Here is a 22,718-nt window from a genome sequence, read left to right on the forward strand (position 1 = left end):
GACAGCTACACTTACCTTCAAGATAAATGGAACCTTTTAACACCAAAATACACTTTTCTAGATTGAAGAAGAAGCAAATGGAGATATTTTTGATATAGAAATTGGTGTGTCAGATCCGGAAAAAGTTGGTGAGTCATTATTGTATTTTGTACTTCTTTTTGACTAGCTTGAATGTTACATCTTCTAGTGGAGAAGTATTGTTTCTTTTTAAATTGCTTTTTATTTTATTTTGAATTAATTTAATTAAATGCAGGGTCTTACACACCCTAGGCAAGCATTCTACTGCTTACCTAACCTCTGCCCAAGCATTTGAATTTTAATGATATTTTTTGGCTTTCGTCTTTATAGGTGATGGCATGAATGCTTACATGGCATATAGAGTAACAACCAAGGTAAGCTTTGTGCTTCTTCAATAAAGTGTTGGCCCTTCACTGTGTAGTAGAGAGGATGTGTAAGCAGGAGTGTACAGGAAGTGAATTGATCTAGACCTGAATTTCAGGCATGGCTAAAGCAGATCCAAGGTGAATGATGAGGTAGTAATGGGAGGGAGGAGCAGGATGCTTCCTTCAGGCAGAAGATTTGCTTGCGTAAAAGGCCGAAGTCGAGGCATTGTACTTTCTAGAGTTTCATCTGTATATGACTCATGTCAGAATTTGGTGACCACAAGGCCTCGTGTATTTTGAGTAGTCATGTTAGGAGTTTTGGTTTTATCCTTAGAATAAAGGAGAGCTGTTAGAGAGGTTGGACAAAAGCATGGCACCATAAGATTTTCACTGGGACAGCTCTGTCTTAATTCCATATGGATTGTGAGGGTCCAAGTGTAGGTCAAGATCTCCAGTTGCAAGGCTATTGCAGCTTTAAGGATTAAGTCTTGAAACAAAGTAAGTCTGTCATAACATCTTAATTTTACACTGGGGTATAGCTCAGTTGGTAGAGCGAGTGCCAGTCTAGCATGCCTGAAGCCCCAGGGTCACTCTCCCAATATGCAGAAAAGCCAGGGGAGGTGGTACACACCTGTGATTTCAACACTCGGCAGGTAGAGTCATGGGGAGCAGAAAGAAGTTCAGAGTGGGTTCTAAGCCATCCTGGGACACACAAACAACTACAACTGGGGAGGGCATTGTTACTTGACTCTGAGAAAAGTTTTGAAAGTATGGAAATAAATGGTTGTCTGAATTACGTGGAGGTAGGAGATTTAATAATGCATGAGTAGAAGGTGTAAGGAGGAAGACATTATGATAAAGGAACTTTGTAGTTGAAGAAAGACAAGATGCAAAGAGACACACTGAGGAGGCAGAGTTTTGTTAGTTGATGAAAGAAATCCTTATTCAACTCTGACTATAATTTGAGGTTCTGTTGCAAGCATCTGGGAGTAGCACTAAAGAGTAGAGGATAGTGCTGTCCCTATGGGACTCCTACTCTGACAGGGGAAGTGCAGTGAGCTTGAGCTCGGTGAGGTTTGCACCAAGTTACCTTTTGGGAGGTCTGGGCCATGGGTAAATTGAAGACTCAGTAGTTCATGTTTGTAAGTTCAGAGGTAGCCTAGGCTGTGTGTGTGTGTGTGTGTGTGTGTGTGTGTGTGTGTGTGTGTGTGTATCAAAACTTGTCTCAGAAAACTAAAAGGGGAAAAACATTAGCAATAGTATGGTAGAGATTGGTGTGATAAATCAAAGACAGAATAAAGCAAGTATTTTCTAACCTTATTACTTTTTAAAGACTATAACTTGGACCATAAGTTTTAGTTCAGTTTTGTTTTTTCTTTTTTGTTGTTTTAAATCCATAAGCCACATTGGTACTCTGCATTCATTCACAAAACAGAGCAGACTACACTTGCAGTTATGTGCAGTATTCATTTGTAAATGATTGCTTACTACTAACGATGTGAAATACCTTCTTCTCATTTGTAGACTTCTCTTTCCATGTTCAGTAAGAGTGAATTTTCAGTCAAAAGAAGATTCAGTGACTTTCTTGGTTTGCATAGCAAATTAGCAAGCAAATATTTACATGTTGGTTACATTGTGCCACCAGCTCCAGAAAAGAGCATAGTAGGTAAGCATAAGTCAGAACAATTACTCCTTACTGTTTCTTTTTTTAAAACAACAAACAAAAAAATTTATTTATTTAATGTATGAGTACACTGTAGCTGTCTTCAGACACACCAGAAGAGGGCATCTGATCCCATTAGAGATGGTTGTGAGTCACCATGTGGTTGCTGGGAATTGAACTCAGGACCTCTGAGAGAACAGTCAATGCTCTTACCACTGAGCCACCTCCTTACAGTCCAATTCCTTCCTGTTCCTAATTCAGTTCTAGCTGTTCCAGTTTCTGTGTCCCTTGTCCTTCCCAATCAGGGCTCCCATCCAGAAGCTGCAGATTTGTATGTGCTGCGTGGATCCTGCATATCCTTAAAGAATGTGTAGCTCACAGTTTTAGTTTCTAACATATAAATATTTGGTTGTTGAATATTGGGTTGAAATTGACCAAACTGAAGGCAGTTAGAAACTGATTTTCAAGGGTCATTAGAATACCAATGTGATACTTAATGTTGTTAACATATTAATGTTTTCTCTAAGAACTACGTGCTGTTTGGTGCTCATCTATGTGTTGTCCAAAGAGAAATTCAGTTTATCCTTTTTTTTATAAGAGTGATTTAAATTAATTTTAATTTGTTACATAATTAGTTCCCAATCAGGTTTAGTGAGGTCCTGCCTGAAATAAAACAAAAAATATTTCTACTAATATCAGGAGTAAGGGCTTAATATTAAAATGCAGAAAATTACAAAAAAAAGCAGAAAGCCTTCATTATCTTTACTATAAAAGTTTTGCTACTTTATTTACTGTGTGTGTTGGGAGATGTCACTCTTGCCACCATATGCGGGTGGAGAGCAGGACAGTTATGGAAGTTGGCACTCTTCTCTTTATGAGTCCCTGGGTTTAAACTCAGGTTAGTTGGGTTTGGCAGCAAGCATCTTTATATACTAAGCCATCTCACTGGCCACCATTGGTCTGCTTTCAAGACCTATGTTTTAAAATTCGTAGGTTATTACTAATCTGCTTTAAGTTCTGGGTTTTTAATGACTCCATTTTAATTTTCTTTCTTTTTTTTTTTTTTTTTTTGGTTCTTTTTTTTTCGGAGCTGGGGACCGAACCCAGGGCCTTGCGCTTCCTAGGCAAGCGCTCTACCAACTGAGCTAAGTCCCCAACCCCTTAATTTTCTTTATACTCAAAATTATAACTCTGAAAAATATTTAAAATGGACTTTGCTGATCATTAATTTTTTTTAAAAGATTTATTTATTTATTATATATAAGTACACTGTAGCTGTCTTCAGACACACCAGAAGAGGGCATCAGATCTCATTACAGATGGTTGTGAGCCACCATGTGGTTGCTGGGATTTGAACTCAGGACCTCTGGAAGAGCAGTCAGTGCTCTTAACCACTGAGCCATCTCTCCAGCCCCCGCTGATCATTAATTTTATTAGGCTTGAAAGATCATTTTATAATGTGTAATTTTAAAACTTGTGTTCCAATGAATTTGTTATATTCTTTTCCAAATCCTTGAATAAAGAACTTTGAGTTAATTCTCTTGAACTCAGGGCCTTCAGCATGCTAGGTACACTATTACTAAATTACTCTCATATACTCAATTTTCTATTTTTTAAAAATAATAGTACTATATTGTTTTAGAACTGTCTAATGCATCTCAGACGGGTTAAATTTGGTTGGCTATGTAGCTTCTGTGGCAGTGTTTTCCTAGCATGCACAAATTCCTGGGTTTGATCCCAGCACTGAGGAAGTAGAGATGGGAGACTCGTGTTCAGTCATTCTTGGCTACACAGCAAGTCCGAGACAAGCCTAGGCTCTATTAGAGTCAATAAATAAGTAAAGTGCACTAGATCATTTGAACACCATTTCCTTATGAAAAAGTTTTAAGGCAAGTATATGTATGTCTAATACATAAATGTTTATATGTATACATGTATGTAGAGTCAGATAGGATAATATAAAGCCAAATAAAAGTTTCCTCTGAAAACTATGAATAATTAAAGGTAACTTGCAGATTTTTGAACTTTCTGGTGTCTAGTTAGTAGAGAAGCAATTATGTGTTCCACAACACCATATATTATTGACAATTTTTAATTAATAAATATTCTTTAAAAAATAATAGGGTCTCGGGGTTGGGGATTTAGCTCAATGGTAGAGCACTTGCCTAGGAAGCACAAGGCCCTGGGTTTGGTCCCCAGCTCCGAAAAAAAGAACCAAAAAATAAAAAAATAAAAATAAAAATAATAGGGTCTCATGTAGCTCAGATTGGCCTCAAACCCAGTGTGTTATAGAAGATAACCCTGAGCTGTTGATTCCCTATGCCTCCAAAATGTTCACTTATAGGTGTGGACCACCGTGCCCAGTTTGTTTGCTTGTTCACTGTATGTATTTATGTATGCATGCACACATTCACTTATTATCAAAGTTCTTGCTGTATAGCACAGGCTGACCTCACACACAGTGCACTTACCTCATTCTCTCAAGTTCTGGGATTTTGGCCATCTGCCACCACGCTTGTAATCCATCTCGTGAGGTGGCAAATTACAAATAGGAGTTTCCTGGGAAGTTGTAATTGCCATTGAAAGGAGTCTGCATATACTGCAGTTGAGATAAAAACACAATTCTTTCTAAACTATTAGAAAAGGAACAGCCTGGCACAAGAGTGCATTTGCATTTTCATAATGCCTTAGGCAAGAGGGCCACGAAGTCCAGTTCAGCCTAAGCTATATAGATAAGACCTTGGCTCTATGGATCACAGACAAAATGACCACAACAGTCTACCTAGCCATAACAAATGCAGACATGCTGGCTCGCATAGGGAAAGCATTTAACAGACTCATCAGTTATATGTATCTCATTTCATCATCACATAAAGACCTGCATTGACAGTCATTGACATTGTTTTTTAAGCTCCATTTTATGTTCAGATGTAGGAATGGGGCTTAAGGAGATGGCTCACAGTTAAAGAGTAATTGCTACATTTACAAAAAGCTGGAGTCTGCTACCCAGGACCCATATTGGGCATCTTACAACTGCCTGTAATTCCAGTTCTAGAGGATGTGATGTCCTCATCTGGCTTCTGCAATACCTATATGCATGTGTGCATAACAAAATACACTCATACACAGAAGTAAATAATGAAATCTTTTAAAAAAAACAAGTATAGAAAAAATTAAGTTGGAGAATAGGTCCAAGGTAGAATACTTATCTAGCATTCATGAGGCCTTGGGTTCAAGGCCCAGGATTAGGGAAAAAAATACACTTGAAATATAAAACCGTTTATGTTCTTAAAGTATGAAGTAACACAAGTTATGAAATTTTTATGTAAGCTTTTGTACAAGTTTGAAACCCACAAATATAGCTCAAGTTGTGCTTTATGTGTTCCTGCTATAGATATTTATTCATTAATTAGAGATGTTAACATATCATGAGATGTAATTTTTCAAAATGCCTACTCTAAGTAAAATCCCAGTATCAACATGGGTCATTACAACTTAAAAGTCTATTTTGATTATGAAGATATTATGATGGTCTGTTTCTTACGAATCTCATCCAACTTCTTCAAAGGTATGACCAAGGTCAAAGTAGGTAAAGAAGACTCATCGTCCACTGAGTTTGTAGAAAAACGAAGAGCAGCACTGGAGAGGTAATCTGAGTTGCAGTTCCACCATTGTCAGGCCTTTACTAGTCTGCAGCTGTGTAGTCTAACAGCATGACACCTGTTCTGTAGCTAGCAGGAAAACACAGGAATGAGTGATTTGATGTCAGGATTGTGTCATAATTACCAAGAGCTCTAAAAGATGCTTGTCGTTAGTTGTAAGAGGGAAACATGGAAATTGTGCTTGCAGGAAGTCTTGATAGAATGTCAGGAAAAGCCATGTATAGTGCACACTCCTACAATTCCAGTATTCTTAGACTGGGAGGAGGAGTTCTGTCATGGGCATGCCCTGGGCTACATAGAAGGACCCAGTCTCAAAATCTAAATAACAGGGGAGAGACTGGACATCCATGGAGAAATGCTTATGTAACATTTCAGAGGGCTTGAGTCGTGACCTCACAGTCCTTTCCCAAATACTACAGATATAAATTACTTTGATATTTAGAAAGTTATGCCATATTAATCTACTGTTTTAATTATGCCATATTTACCTACTATTTTAATATTTATAGTTTGTCTAAATTGATTTTTAATTAGATTTGTTTATTTTAATGTATGCGAGTGTTTTTCCTGAACATAAAAATATGTGTGCATCATTTGCAAGCTTGGTGCCCGTGGAGGTCAGAAGAGAGGGTTGGATCTCCTGGAATTGGAGCTACAGATAGTTGTGAACCACTATGTGGGTGCTAGGAACCAGACTTGGGTCCTCTCTAAGAATAACAATGTTTGTGAATTATTTGATATAATAATTTTACTATTATTAAACTGTGAAAACTGCTTATGTGTGCCTTGTCATTTTTATGTACTTAATTCTGACTTTAAAGAATAGTAATTTTACTCCTTGCTTAGATCCAATCAAAGAATAATAATAAATATGTTCTATCTTCCTTTAGAGTACATAATTATACGTGTCCTGTAAACTACAAAACTTGCTTTTCTTCTTTCGTTTTTGAGACAAGGTCTCTCTGTGTAGTCATGGTTGTCATTGATCATATAGATCAGCCTGCCTCCGCCTACCACAGTACTGGGATTAAAGGCATGCACTGCCCCACCTGGCCTAAAATGTGCTTTTTTAATAGCAGGAAAGGGTTGGGGATATTCCCACTCCCAGCATCTTAACATGTAATACTTTCTTACTATGCTGAAATGTGAAAACAAAGTGAGACTGTCAGAGCAGTAAGCGAAGCTTTCTGTTTGTTTGCTTGTTTGTTTTTGAGACAGGGTCTTACGATGAAGTCCTGGCTGGTCTGGAACTCACTATGTAGACCAAGTTGGTCTCAGATTCACAGAGGTCTGCCTATTTTTTTCTGAGTACTGAGATTAAAAGAATGAACTATGACAATGGTTCACTGAGGCTTTACCAGTTTCTAATAGCATAGTTAATTTTGTCTGGTCTTCATTGTATCTTCTCCCTTACCAATGACTTAGATTGGTAGAATAGCCTTTAGGAGTGTGTGTGTGCGCGCGTGCGTGTATGTGTACACGTGTGTACATATCTTCATGGTACAAATTTTTAGAACTGTTTTTGAGGCAACTTCTTACTTAGTAGTAAATTATTCACATTTAAAAAAAAAATCCCCTAGTAAAGTCCAGTTAACCATACTCCATTTAAAAAGCTAAAGGGTGCTGGAGAGGTGACTCATCAGTGAAGAGCACTGGGCGCTCTTCTACAGGCGTATGTTCAGTTCCCAGTACCTCAGCGTCACTGTAACTCTATAAGGGATCTGACATTCTCTTCTGACCTCTGAAGGCACTACAGTGTACAGACCTAGACCAGCCAAAACACTCATATACATAAAATAAAATACAATTTTTAAAAGTTTAAAAATAAACAATTAAAAGCTAATGTTTAAGAGAGAATCTAGTTATTCAGAATTATTTAAGTTATATCAGAAGTTTACTTAAACTGGAATTGATTGTGTTTGAGGCCAGCCTGGGCTGCATGAGACAGTTTCAAAAACAAACAAAACCTCTCTAGAGCAGATTGTACTAGCCCCTAATCCTAATTTTATTCAATAAAACCAGAGTTCTTATAGTTGACTACAAATCCCTGTCTGATTGTTACCCATGTCTTTCATGTCTCTTTGGTCACCCACTTTGCTCTGGGCTACAGTGACCCTTTTGTTTGGAATCCAAGGCCTTTCTACCTTTTACCCACCTTCTACACCTCATTATCCTTTTTAATGTTTGAATGTTCAAGTGAGGCCTGTTCTGACAGCTGCTTCATGTGCCTATCTACATTGGCACAGAGCATGTCTATGTACCTGGTCCTGTGTACCCCATTCTTTCTCATGGGACTTGAGAAAAGCTATGTAGACCAACTTGGTCTACATAGTGAGTTCCAGACCAGCCAGGGCTTACATATTATAGCTTAGTATCTGACTTCTAGTACCAAATTGTAAATTCCAAAAAGGAAGAGATATTTATAACTTTTGCATGCTGATGGATTCTAGGACCTCAGAATAACATGTATTCACTGCTCAGCAAATGGTTCTTAAATAAATAGGTGATTGTCATCTAAGACCCAGAGCATTTGCTCTTCTAGTCTTTCATTATTTTGTTGGCATTGAATTTAAGAGAAATTAGTTTTAACTCTCTGCATCTTAAGGATTTTGCGCAGCTGTCTTTGTTTTGCTTTCTCTAAGCACACAAATAGAAACTGGAAAGCTCCTGTGATTCTCCTCAATTCACTCTGCTTAAAGCAGATCTGAGCTACCACTGACCACCCCACTTTTACTTCCACAGCCCTTGGTAGGAAAATAGCAAATGCAACATCAGTTGGGGCTACCAATGAGAACTTGTTTTTTTGTTTTACAAAAATAAGAGGAATTGTTGAAGAAAATTTAATTCTTATCAGATTAGAACCAAGGACCAAAACCCGATTGTTTCAATATACCAGCAAGAAATCTTGATAGGCAGTTTCCCCATTTAGAGATAGTAGTGATTATACTTGTTGAGAAGAAAGTATACATGGTGGTATATTAACTTAATTCCCTAAAATTATAACTGGAAACAGTATTTCTGTCTAAACATTGTTACACAAGCTTTAGTTCACATATTCTTTTGTAACTAAATCGTCATAGTGAGATATTGGTCAAGTGTTTACTCTGTATCCCTTTCAAAAGATGAGCAAAGAGGTCAGAGAGGTGGCTCAAAGTCTAGGAGTGCTTCCTGTCCTTGCAGAGGACCCAGGTTTGCCCTCAGTACCCACATGGTGGCTCTCAACCTTCACTGAGTCCAGGTTTGGCCTCCATGGGCACCGGGCATGTATATGGCGCATGTAGGCGCTTACACATACATATAAAATAAAAATAAATATTTTTTAAGTGAACAAAAATTATGTATTTGATTGTTTAAAATCCTGCCCTCCCTCCCCCCCCCCCCGAAATAGGGTGTCATATGTACGCCTAGCTAGTCAAGAACTTGCTATGTAGACTAGTCACAGACTCAAAGTCACAGAGACATCCACCTGCCTCTGCCTCCCAAATTCTCTGCCTCCCAAATTCTGGGGTTAAGGTGTACCACCATGCTCTCTCTGTTCAACTGTTTAATATAAATTCTAGATAATTATAGTGAGTGCAGACTAATAAGAGATAGATTAAAAATACTTTTACTTATCTATTTTTATTCTTTTGTTGAAACACAATTTAAAGTGGTACTAAAATAGGATCAATTCAACTCTTGAATAGGTATCTTCAAAGAACAGTAAAGCATCCAACATTGCTTCAGGATCCTGACTTAAGGCAGTTCTTGGAAAGCTCAGAGGTATTTCCACTTCAAATTTTCTCATTCATGTTTGTTATAACTAATACAAGATTAGATATTCAGTAAATAATTAGTTCAGTGGACATAGTAAAACCATCATGCTTTGGGATTTGTGGTGCTGGTTAATTGAATTACTTGCAAATACCTTCTTTTAGTAATAGAGGATGGTCAGTTCCTTTTTTGAAGAATTTAAACTAGACTTAACCAGAGAGATGGGAAATAATTTCACTGTCGCTGCCCTAATTGTTATTGTTTGAAGTTTAAAAAAAAAACAAAAAAACAACTTGACTTTAGTCTCAGAATTTTCTAGAAGTCTCGTAAGCACAGCCTTCACAGAGTGAGCATCTCTGCTCACCAGCAGCTTGTTTGTGCTCCAAGGCAGGTAGCTGCTATGCTAGAGTCCGGCAATTTCTTAATGTGTTTTGAGAAACAGTGTTTGTTCTATCTAAATGTAAACGTGCAGAAAAAAAAAGCAAATGGAAAGTCTATTTTTTACGTTTTCCTTTGAGAATGTACAAGTAGTGCATTTGAGAAATTAGATCTCACTGTTGAAATGTGTGAGGTGAAGAAAATACAGCTTCTTTTCTCTTTTCTTCTCTCTCTTCTCTTTATTTTGGGAGGGGGTCCCTTTTGTGCCCAGTTAAATCTCTAGGCTTTTAACCGGTTTGTTTGCCCTTATTTGTCATTCAATTCCAGCTGCCGAGAGCAGTTAATACACAGGCTCTGAGTGGAGCAGGAATATTGAGGATGGTGAACAAGGCTGCCGACGCTGTCAACAAAATGACAATCAAGATGAATGAATCGGATGCAGTAAGAGCTGATTTTTCGACTTGAATAATGAAATGAATTAATGAGCCCAACAATTGCGTTTTAAAGCTGTACAAGCAGAAAATAGGATATTAATTTGCTTATTGAGTCCAGTTCTCAGCTACATCAGTTGACCACCATGGTTATATATGGCTAATTTGCTGTTCTAAAACAAGGAAGGTAGCTTGCTATTGGTAACCTAATTTACAATGGTTCGTTCATCCTAAATTAGCTCCATTTTTCATTTTTTTTTCTTAGTGGTTTGAAGAAAAGCAACAGCAATTTGAGAATCTTGACCAGCAACTTCGGAAACTTCATGCCAGTGTCGAAGCCTTGGTCTGTCATAGAAAAGGTTTGTTAGCTTGTGTGTAAGTGAATACTCTGAGGTGACTTTGGAAAAGACAAAACAGTAGCTTCAAGCCTAGTCTGCTGCATGAGGTGCACTTAGGCGGCTGAAGTAGAGCCGCCATGAGTTAGTAGTGGGCTGCCTCACAACAGAAAAAGAGTATTTGTTTCAATATCAATGTTTTCCTCTGTATTTTGATCTGACTTCTAGCTTAAAATTAGAAAACTCAAGAGCTTATAAAACCATTTTAATTTAAATTAAAACTATTACTCTTTTGGTTCAGCTCTTGGTTAGCATGCATGAGACCCCAAGTTCAATTCTCTGAACTATAATGTGGAAAATTAAAATTGACATTTACAGATTTTCCTAAAAGTATTTGTATTGTGCCTCTACTTCTTGGAAACTTCTGTAAATTATTTTCCTTATTTTATAGTATTTAGGGGCAGAAGGCCCTGGGTTTGAGCTCCAGCATCACATAAACCAGGCAGTCAGGAGCTCAGGGCCATCTTCTAAACAAGAAGTTCAGGGCCAGCCTAGACGAAAAAAATAAAAAAAATAAAAAATAACAAAGTTCAGACCACGATATTTAAAACTAGGTTTGGGGGAGTAAATAGCTCATAGGAAATTTGAGTTGAAATTTTTTTAGTCCACAAAGTTTTAGTGTTAGACTCTGTTTTGCTTTGTTTGACTTTAGAGTGGAGTATTCTAAATTTTTTTTTAGTTTTTATTTCATAGCATTTTATAGCATAGCATTGTTCATATGCATTATTTCATATGTGTTTTACCTGCATGTCTGTGTGAGGGTGCTAGATGTACTAAAACCAAAGTTACAGACAGTTGTGAGCTGCTATGTGGTGCTGGGAATTGAACCTGGGTCCTCTAGTAAAGCAGCCATTGCTCTTAACCACTGGACCATCTCTCCAGCCTCCATATGATAGTCATGTCTATATAATAGTTTGTCATAACTTTATTGTTTGAATTACCTATCTCTTAGGAAGTGGGCTTTGGAGTTTTTTTGAAAAGAAATTATATAGTATGCAGCATCAGAATAGTTTTTAGAAAATGTAATTTTTAGTCATTGTCAATAGCCTTTAAAAACATGATTTTTCTTCATTTGAAATGTCTGAAATGGTTGTGTTAAAAATAATCTAGAAATTCTTATTGGAGAGTAGTATGAATTTGAGAGCAGCCTGGACTAAATGAGTTCCAGGCTAACTCATGTTTCAAAAGACCACCAACTAACAATAACAACGACAAAAAAGATCTCACTTAACTCTTATCATCATTGCATAGCAAATAAAAAGGGAGCTTACCTTTTTTCTTTCTTTCTGGATAGATAAGATTCTTATTAAAAATTAAGATGTAAAATTTAAAAATAATAATAAATAAAAAATAATATTTGAGATACTGTTTTCTATGACAAATGTTTAAATGCTGAAGAATATAGTATGAATTAATTATTCTTATTTTTATGTACCTCCAGTGTGTGGGTTTGCAAACTTAGGGCCTCCAGAATACCAGTATCAACTTTTAATCTCGGAGCCGTCTCTCCAGCTCCATTAATGTTTATGCTTATTATTCAGATATTAGGAACACACTTACATCTTCAACAGAACGCAGAAGGCAGTAAAGGAGCACTTTGGTGTGAAAAGGGAAGGCAGGTTATTGAAGTATTCAGACACAGTTCCCCATCTGAAGATAAAATCTGTGATTCTATTTTGGTAGGGCTATGCTGGGGTTGCATGTAAACACAGACCACTCCACACCGTCTGGTGCTCCTATGAGCATCTATGCCCAAGGCACTTTATTGACTTTCTTATTAATTTGAAATAATTCATAAATGTAAAATTTAATTCGTGAGTAATTAAAATTTAGAGAGAATGACTAGTGTTAAAATTTTACTAGCAAGTACTAAACGCTTTTTTTTCCCTTTTTTTAATTTCAGAACTTTCAGCCAACACAGCTGCCTTTGCTAAGAGTGCTGCCATGCTAGGTAATTCTGAGGACCATACTGCTCTCTCTAGAGCTTTGTCTCAGCTCGCAGAGGTTGAGGAGAAGATAGACCAGTTACATCAAGAGCAAGCGTTTGCTGACTTTTACATGTTCTCAGAACTTCTTAGTGACTACATTCGTCTCATTGCTGCAGTGAAAGTAAGCGCTGTTCTCCAATCTTCTGACACTCTTGTTACGTAAGCCGTCTGCCTTAGAAATAGTTTAGACTGAGCATATGAATTGCCTACAACACTAGCACTTGGGTAGCAGATCAGACTAGACCAGTGAGGATCACACAGCAACACACACACACAATCACACTCATTTGGTCTTCTATTAGATATATACATGTAAGTGTGCAAATCTTACACTGCACTACTACATAAAAATGACATCAAAATGCGACTTGTAACAACATTTTCTTCTCTTAGTACATGGATAGTACAATAAACAGTTCTTAAGTCAAGGTAATGTCCAATAAGTGAAACACACACATTTATTTATGTATTCCTATGTAAGTTTGCAACTATTTGTGTATATTTACTTATTCTAGCAGTAGCTGGAGCTGCCTACCGGCTCTAGTCTTATCAGTAAGAAATGGGACAAACCAGCAGTAATTGTTCTCGCTCATGTTTCCGGGGGTCTCTAGCATGAATTTGGGCAGTATAAGGATTTTCTGTGTGTATTACTCAAGTGTGTAGTCACATACTCATAAATGAAATGAGACCGAGTTAGACCATGACTACATTTACAATGGTAGCATTAAATCTTAAGCACACCTATTTCTGAATAGGTACAGAAGGAACCTAGCTCAGCATTCGTACTCCCAGCTGAGTGTCAGTTTGTCAACATTTTTCTGAAGCTATTTTCTGATGCTCCAGAGTCTTTGGGTTACTATTGTGGATGAAAATCATAATGAGGAGGCTCCAGCTATTTCCTCTCTGCATTTCCTTGGATCCAAACATTTTAGAGAGCTATTGAAATCATCTTCCTTTCCTTTCTTGTACAAACTGATAGTCATCTTTGGTGAGAACACTGATACACTGCCTATTTATTGATGTTTTCGAGGTGTCTCAGGACTCAGCACTTCCAAATGGTCTTGTCTTGTCTTTTCTTTTCTTTTCTTTTCTTTTCTTTTCTTTTTTTTTTTTTCCGGAGCTGGGGACTGAACCCAGGGCCTTGCGCTTGCTAGGCAAGCGCTCTACCACTGAGCTAAATCCCCAACCCCCCAAATGGTGTTTTCTTTTCTTTTTTTTCTTTTTTTAAACTAAAAGCTTTTTTTTTAATTTAGATTTATTCATTTATTATATATAAGTACACTGTAGCTGTCTTCAGACACACCAGAAGAGGGGATCGGATCTCTTTACAGATGGTTGTGAGCCACCATGTGGTTGCTGGGAATTGAACTCAGGACCTCTGGAAGAGCAGTCAGTGCTCTTAACCACTGAGCCATCTCTCCAGCCCCTCAAATGGTGTTTTCTTAATGTTGACAAAACTTACCAACTTTGTATACTCTTGTATGTGAGTCCTTATGCTTCTGGTGAGTTTTTTATTTTGTTTATAGCTGTGGTAACATTTATAGTGCATACTTTATTGTATTTAGGCAGCTTTTTTACCCTCATGCTGGCCTGGTTTTCAAGCTGGATATCTTTTATTGTTGTTTTTGTGGGTATTGTGTAGCTAAGGCTGGCCTAGAACTCCTGATCCTTCTGTCTCCTCCAGGTACTCAGATTATAAGCATGCACCACCAGATGGTGATTCCTATTTCTGTCTGATCATTTCTTAATACAGACAGATATGAGAGCTGTTTTTTTTAAATTAGTATTATTTTTATTCTTAGTAGAGATGTTATTTAAAACAAACAAACAAATAAACAAAACCCAAGAGGCTGGGGAGATGGTTCTACAACTAAGAGCACCTGTGTTTCAGTAGAGACACTCACTTCAGTTGTAGCTACACTCGCTCACAGCTGCCTGGCTCACATCCAGCTTCAGAGGGTCACATGACCCCTCTTCTGGCCTCCACAGGTGCTCTTGCACATGTATATACACATAGAAGCAAAAAATGAATTAAAAATAAACAAAAATGCTGAAGAAAATAAACCAGTGGGTCAGAAAGGGAAGTCGACAGTGTCTGTGAGTGCAGGTAGAAAAGAGCTACCCAGGGAAAGACCCCCCATGTCAGGGATAGGCCCTCCTGCCTGTGCTGAATCCTCAAGAAAAAGCTTTCATCACACTGTCTTAAGCCTTTTGTTAGGACAAGTGTCTACATTTCTTAAAATTAGTTATTGTCCATGTTTTTCAAAATATCCTAAAGAATGCTGGCATCAAAAGAGGTGTCACAATCAGCTTGGAAATAGGTATTTAGCCTTGTTTGATCCAGAGGCACCTACATTATAGGAGACATCTTTTTTTTCCTACAAAATTTTTTTTCCCACTCAATATATCAAAGGTGTGTTGACAAATGCTGAAGATCAGTTGACAAAGAGGGTTATAGAGCTGTGGTCTAGTTTTGTGAAGGCAGATAAAGCTCTTGAGATCAATCAGGTCAGTTACTTGAACATAGGAGGTAGGAGTCATAGAAGCTATAACAAGCAAGAGTTAGACACAGGACAATTCAAATAATCAAAAGGACACATTTCCACTCTTCAGCCAAGACCTCTAGTTTCTCTGGCAACAGTTTCAGTCTGTGATGATTCTTGAGTAACTTCATAAAAGACTTGGCTATGCATCTGTATGAAGCTAATGTTTGTCCCCATCCCTACTTATTTTGTCCTTTTATCAATATATCTCACAGATTCCCTCCTTTTCTCAGAAAGGATTCCATTCTTTGCCTGCCTCTTACCCTCAGTCCCAGTCCATTTTAGAGCGATCTCCATCCAGTTCAACGTTCATAGATATGTCACCTTATTTACTTTTCGTTTTTGAGCTAGTGTCTCATATATTCTGGCTGGCCTAGAAACTATATAATTAAGGATGACCTTGAACTTGAAAACCTCCTGTTGTGAATAGATGTGTGCTATTACATTCCCTTACATAATGCTGGGAAGAAAACCCATGCTTATTCAAGCAATTCAAGCTTAGTTTTATAGTGTTTTGACAATAACTCTTTTGATGTAAAGTTTCTAGAAATAGAATTATCAGCCAATGGTTATATGTAGATATGAAATTCAGTTTTATTTTATACAAGTACTGCATGCTCCTTTTTGTCTGCCTAATGATGGCGTTTGTATAGTCCAATTGCTCTCTTCCTCCCTACCCTTTCTTTGTGTTTCTTTTTTTCATCATTTAAAAAAAGTAATTTATTTTTATTTTTTATATGTGTGTGTTTTACTCATATGTGTTCATGTTTACCGGGTGCATGCCTGGTGTCTGTGAGAAGAGAGCATTAGATCCCCTGAAACTGGAGTAGCAGGCAGCTGTGAGCTACTGTGTGGGCGTGGGAACCATGCTCAGCTCCTCTGCCATAGCCGCAGAGTCCTAAACCCTGCTCCCTCTCGAGCTCCTGTCTTCACTCACTTGTTTGAGACAGGGTCTCACTGTGTAGCCCTGGCTGTCCTGGAACTTACTCTGTAGACCAGACTGGCCTTGAATTCAAAGAGATCTGCCTGCTTCTGCCCCCCAAGTGCTGGGAATCAGGCATCAGGCATACCCCACCACACCAGGTCACTGCTGCTTCTCCTCCCCGTCCTCTTCATCCTCCTCCACCATACAAAAAAGCTCACTGAGATCCAGTGCACACTTTCCTGTACATGTCTATGTCGTACTCCAAAGAACCAAGCCCTTGTGCCTCCTCTACCACTGAGCCACACCGAGCCCTATGCCACCTCTTTTTTTGTTTGAATTGCTAATTTCTTTTTACCTACTTTCCTTAAAAAGAAATCTTACCTATCTCTAATAGCTATTTGATAGTAACCGGCCTTCTGTTTTGTTCCCGTCAAGATGACAGGAATAAGATCATAATTTGCATTTAGGAGTACTGTGAGGATTTGCCAGTACCACAGAGGTACACTGACTGTTCAAGAGGGTGTCTAGGTTACTCATTCAGCTTGGAATGAGTAACATTTGTGTTTCTTCAGGTAGGCCCTGGTACCTAATGTTCTGTTTTTGTTTTGTTTTTCCAAGGCACCGTCAAGGTCAAGGCGACTTTGAACTGATATGACTTTCTTGCCTCTGTCCTCCATTTGGGATTACAGGCTTGAACCATAACACTCAGCTATTTACTGCTTCTTGATTAAAATAGGGTTTAAAATTGAAATATCTCTGGCATAATACTTTTTGATTCAACTAGTTACTACTTGGCTTATTCGTTGAGTTAGTATACATTTGAAATAATGTTAACATATTCCCAACATCGAGCTAGGAAAGAGATTCATATTGGATTTTCCCATCCTGCCCATTGGTTTTCTATTTGGTCACACCTTAGTTGCTCTCCTGTATCTGCATTTCACTTGTCTAATCGTGATTTTACTCTGACAGGCCCATGAAGATAAGCTCTGGATGTGGTTGACTTGTTTTGATAGAGTGAGCCTGTGTCAGGTTTCATTTAGTCTTACTTTTAGTTGTGGTTTTTTGGTCCTTTTCACTATGTACGGGACTCAACCTTTTCCCCATTTTGTTAGACCTTTACTGTCTTATTTATTGTTTGCTTTTCCCCTATTGGAGTCTTCTGTGAAACTTTTCACTTCACTTCCTGTTACTTGAGGTCCGTCCCCCCCTTTTTTAAACTGGGTCACTCTATGTAGGTCTGATTTGCTCAGATCTTACATATAAACCAAGCTAGTCTCAAACTTAACAACAGTTCTCTTGCCTTTGTCTCCTGGTACTGGGATTAAAAGATTTGGCCTGGCTTGGTTCATTTTACCTTTTTTTCTCTGTGTAGCCTTGGTTATACTGGAACTTGATCTGTAGACTGGACTGGCTTTGATCTCACAAAGAAACACCTCACCTGCATTTGCTCCCTCCCAGTCCCCCCAGTTCTGGGATTAAAGGCATGAGATGACACAGCCCAGTCTTTTTACACTTTCAAATTCTGTTTTTTCCAGCATATAAATCTTTCTTATGTAGTGTTCAATTGAAGAACGTCTAATGTATACTAGTATTTTTAAATTGAATACAACATTTTTAGACTATACAACTTTTACATCTTACTGCAAGCCACATTTAAAACCCTGAAAGCTGTTGCCTTGCATATTTTCATTTTCTCCATATACTAGGAAAACATTTAAATGCTTGGTTTATAGATTTCAGTATTATTATATTTACATTGTAATGAGAGTATTTTACAATGTTGTTTAATAGCTTATGCCATCCATTTACAGGGTGTGTTTGACCATCGGATGAAATGCTGGCAGAAATGGGAAGATGCTCAAATTACTTTGCTCAAAAAACGTGAAACTGAGGCAAAAATGATGGTCGCTAACAAACCAGATAAAATTCAACAAGCTAAAAATGAAATAAGAGAGGTAATTAATAATACTTTATTTCTTTACTCAGATTTTTCATGTCATTCATATATGCATAATTTTTCATTTCTGAATCATTCAGCACTTAGCTATTTCTTCATATTTTTTATGAACTATGTGAGTTAGTTAAAAGTATTTAACATCATTAAAATCTCCAGAGCCCTCCGTTGCTTCACATGACTATGAAATGAATCAAGAAGCATGCAAGGAAGAAATCAAAAGTTAACCTTCGCACTTTGCGTACATTTCTTTTCAAATGGTTTTGATTTCCAGACGGTTACTCATTTTGTATCTAAAAGTGGTTTTAAAGGTAGACCTACCCATATTTCGTTCTCTGGGCAATTTTATCCCCCATATATATGTATTATATATGGTGTTTTAATAAATTTGTATAAGTTTATTATAATTTATACACTTCTTTTGCCATGCTTCAATAAGGAAATTGAAGAGGTAGGACAACCTTTATATTACTACAAATAAGCACACCCGCTCTTTGCAGAGGATGAACCAGGGTTTGGTTATGTAGTGGGAATACCATTTCATTGCTTAAATATTTATTTTTAGCTGCTTCATTGGTCACTAGTCACATTTTGTTGTTACCATTCTGAATTTAATGATTATGAGTCTTCAGTAGATAATAAATAGTTCCATTTGAAAAAGACTAGTCATTTTACCATTACAAAATGTTTTTAAGTGTTTATCAAATATATTGAAGTATTTCCATGAGCACATGAATAGACGTGTTATTGGAAAATAATATCTTTGGCATATTTTGAAATGTGTAACAATTTATTTGTTAGTGAGCCCTATACTCAAAATTTCTCCAGTTGTATCTAATAGGTGTTTGTTAGGTTAATCTTTATTTTGTTGGTTTTGAGACGGGATCTAACCATGTTACCTTAGGCCTACACCCTCTTTCACAAAGTGGGAGTTACAGCGAGAGCTACCATTCTGGCAGAACATTATAGGTCATTAAACGTTGAAATATTCTAGTCTTAAATAGATATAGCAATGAATTATTAATGGAATTTAAACTGACATGTATCTCTACCACTAGAAAGTAAAATGCACTTTTTTATGCGTGTATGGGGTGTGCATGTATGCGTATGTGTGTGGGCATATGTGTATGTGCATGGACATAACATGTGCATGCATATGGAGGGCAAAGTTTCATGTTGGGTGTCTTACTCCATCACTTTCCACCTTGTGTACTGAGTCCAGAGCTTTCACTTGAACCCAGAACTTGCTGATTTCACTTGTCTAGTTGACTTTCCTCTGTCTTTGCCTGCAGGGTGCTGGGATTACAGGCAACTGTCATGCCCTCCCAGCATCTACATGGGTGCTAGAGATTTAATTCTCATCACCATGCTTGCACAGCAAGTGCTTTTCCCACCGAATTATGTCCGCAGGTTAGGCGAGTTCATGACTGAACTAGGTTAGATTGGGTTTTCTATATTGAGCTCTCTTGGCACTTTCAGGTATTTTGGTTAAGTAATCATGACAGTATAATATTTTTCCAGGTAATAATAAACATTTTTTTCTCTTGTTTGTTTTCCTTAGTGGGAGGCAAAAGTACAACAAGGAGAGAGAGATTTTGAGCAGATCTCTAAAACAATTCGAAAAGAAGTGGGAAGATTTGAGGCATGTATCATACTTCTGTATTTTCCTTACTCTTGCTATGGTTCTGTGGGAAAATTTAATTTCCTACTAATACCCTTTTTTTTTTAATGCATTGTGCTTTAACAGAAAGAACGAGTGAAAGATTTTAAAGCTGTTATCATCAAGTACTTGGAATCATTAGTACAAACACAGCAACAGGTAAGCTCATTTTTGTTATAGCTTCTGGAGTTTCTTGGAGAGTCATTTTAAAGATGATTAGCAGCTGTTTAAATTAGAGGAAAAATTAAAAGTGGACTAAATGCTAAAGTAACTGGAGACTATCTTAGGTCTGTTTGCCTCTACTGGGTAATACACAGAGATACACTGTTCCTAATATCAGGCCATAAAAAGTCAGAGTGGCCTGGAGAGAGAGATCGGTGGTTAAGAACACTTCCTGCTCTTACAGGAGACCCAGATTCAGTTCACAGCATGCACATTGCAGTTCACATGTAGTTCTAGTGGATCAAAGCCCTCTTTCGGCCTTCTGGAACAAAACACCCATGCCCATGAAATCAAATTCATCTTAAAAAGTATCCCATAGACGGTTTCCCCTTTGAGGTTCATTCTGTTTTGGAGATGGGCTCTGTCTGTATCCCAGGGTAGCCTGGGAATTGCCACCCTGTGCCTCAGCCTGCCGAGCGTTGAGGTTTTAGGGTGCAACCATGGCACCTGGCTTTACAGCCCTGGTTTCCTTCCCTTGTCAGACAAGGCAGACTGACAGAGTAGGTGCTCCCAGTACATTTCTCCCTTCCAGAGCATACAGAAACTTAGACTAAAAAATAAGGTTTTAAAATTTTCTCTGTAGTATTTGGTTTTATTTGAAATTTTTGATGCTTGAATACTATCTAAAATTGACATTTGTTTCCTTATGAGCTTTCATGACCATTAAAGTCTATAAAAATAGTATTTTGCATATACAAATCAAAAATCGTAATGTCTTTTAATAGAAATATTTTTTCTAGTTAGTTTTAAAATGTACAGAAATAGAGATATATAGATATAGGTAGAGTTAGAGATCTTCAAATTCAAGACAGGCACCATGGTGAAAGCTTGTGATCCCAGCTCTTAGTACGCAGAGGTAGGAGAGTCATGAACCCTGGAGGCCAGTCTGTTTTGAATGATAGTAAGTTTCAAGCCAACTCAGTTTTCAAGTGAGTAAAGAAAGTTAGATTTTTAAAATTTAACTGCCAAGTGGTGGTGGCACACACTGTTAATCCCAGCACTCAGGAGAGAGGCAGGTGGATCTCGGAATTCAAGGCCAGCCTAGTCTACAGAGTGAGTTCCAGGACAGCCAGGGACACACAGAGAACCTGTCTTGAGACTAAGTAGAAAAAAATTGTTTTCAAAGAAGTTGCTTTAAATTAACTTTTTAGTATTCAGTTTATCTGTTCTCTAGATGACCCAGAGACTGGCAAGTGGTTTTTCCAGTCTCTCTTTTCCTTCCTTATTCAATGTTGGCCCCCCTCCCCTTTCTTCAAGTCCTCTTAACTAGCAATATTATAAAATGTAAATAAATATCCTAGGAATTAGGATTTGCTTTGTGTTGGAAATGGTTGTTATAGTTAGGGAAATGTCAGGTTTTTAACTGTTTAGTAACAGTAATATTTTATGTATAATTTTGCATATATCTAAGAAGTATAAAGAATAGATATTTTTAAATTATTTATACCAGAATCTGTAATTAGCTAGGAGTAATGTTTAAATAGGTTATATATTAATTCTGTTGATAAGACATCTGGTGAGGAAATGATCCATTTAAGAACCATATGTAGCCAAGGATGGTGATGAACACCTATAATCCCAGCGCAGTGAAGCACAGGCAGAAGGGCTGCCACGACATCAAGGACACATGTCTGTAGTAGGGAAGCTTGTCTGGAAAACCATTGAAAAACCAAGTAGAAATCACACATAGGATAGGCGTGGTCCTGCAAGCATAACCCCAGCAGTGGGTGGCTGAGGCATCATGAAATCCTGAAATTTAAGGCCATCCCGAGCTTACAGTGATACCTTTTTGCAAAAAGATAAAAACAGATTATCACCAGTAAGAATACATATATGTATAAATGTGTAAAAAGACTAAATTAATATGAGCTGCTTGTGTATATACTTAAAAAGGATATATGCATTAAAATGGCAAAAATGTAACAAAAATATCTTTTTATTATCACCCACAGCTGATAAAGTACTGGGAGGCATTCCTACCTGAAGCCAAAGCCATTGCCTAGCGTTATCCCCGTTAAGGAGACATTGGATTCCTCAGTGAGATCATCTAAAAAACATCTAAATAAACCACTATATATTTTATGAATTACATGTGGGTTTTTTATATATAAAAACATATGCGCTGACATTTTATTACAAGCTGCATGTCCTGACCTTCTTGGAATTAAGTGGACTGTGGCATGACATTCTGCAATATTTTGCTGAATTGAACACTATTGTGTCTTAAATACTTGCACTAAAAGGTGCATTGCAAGGCCAGAAAATTTTACAATCTTTTTTCTTTATGTTCTGTAGTGTGTTTACCCTCATTATGAAACAAATTAGCAATGCATTGATTAATGTTCACTTATACATTCCTGTACAGAAATTATGATTTTTGTGATTATAGTAATAAAATGATATTACTTGTGAAATATTAGTAATAAATTATTTGAGTATATAAACATGTTAGGGATCTTTTTTTAATAGGAAAAATGCTTTATCATTAATACTATAATTCCTTAAGTAGTTGATAGGAAATGCCAAATTCTTACTTTGAATAATTAAATGAAGTTTATAAATTGTCTTATAAATCGCGGAACAATCATCTTGGTCATTTTGGGTAAAGAAGAGAATATTTTAAATGCCCAGTTTAATATGAGAGGTTGGGTGTGTAGTCATGCCTATAATCCTAGCACTTGGGAAGGTGAAATTCGTGGACCACTGTAAACTCAGGCTGAGAGTCCAACCAAACAAAGGTGTCTGTGTTTCAGTCATT

At 37.3% G+C, this 22,718-nt stretch overlaps 1 protein-coding gene across 1 annotated transcript in view; it reads left to right on the plus strand.

Moving 5' to 3' along the window:
• The window catches only part of Snx2 (sorting nexin 2), a 41,565-nt gene extending 19,161 nt beyond the window's left edge, over positions 1-22,404 (plus strand). The window contains exons 4-15 of the mRNA NM_001106135.2: positions 62-128; positions 349-392; positions 1,908-2,049; positions 5,615-5,693; positions 9,395-9,470; positions 10,167-10,280; positions 10,536-10,629; positions 12,569-12,774; positions 17,936-18,079; positions 19,640-19,720; positions 19,826-19,897; positions 21,913-22,404. Of these exons, the coding sequence (NP_001099605.2) occupies positions 62-128; positions 349-392; positions 1,908-2,049; positions 5,615-5,693; positions 9,395-9,470; positions 10,167-10,280; positions 10,536-10,629; positions 12,569-12,774; positions 17,936-18,079; positions 19,640-19,720; positions 19,826-19,897; positions 21,913-21,963 (1,170 nt within the window). The 3' untranslated portion in view covers positions 21,964-22,404. The remainder of the gene's footprint in view (positions 1-61; positions 129-348; positions 393-1,907; positions 2,050-5,614; positions 5,694-9,394; positions 9,471-10,166; positions 10,281-10,535; positions 10,630-12,568; positions 12,775-17,935; positions 18,080-19,639; positions 19,721-19,825; positions 19,898-21,912) is intronic.
• Positions 22,405-22,718: the final 314 nt, after the last annotated feature.

Source organism: Rattus norvegicus, chromosome 18 (genome assembly GCF_036323735.1).
Source record: "Rattus norvegicus strain BN/NHsdMcwi chromosome 18, GRCr8, whole genome shotgun sequence".
Lineage (NCBI taxonomy): Eukaryota > Metazoa > Chordata > Mammalia > Rodentia > Muridae > Rattus > Rattus norvegicus.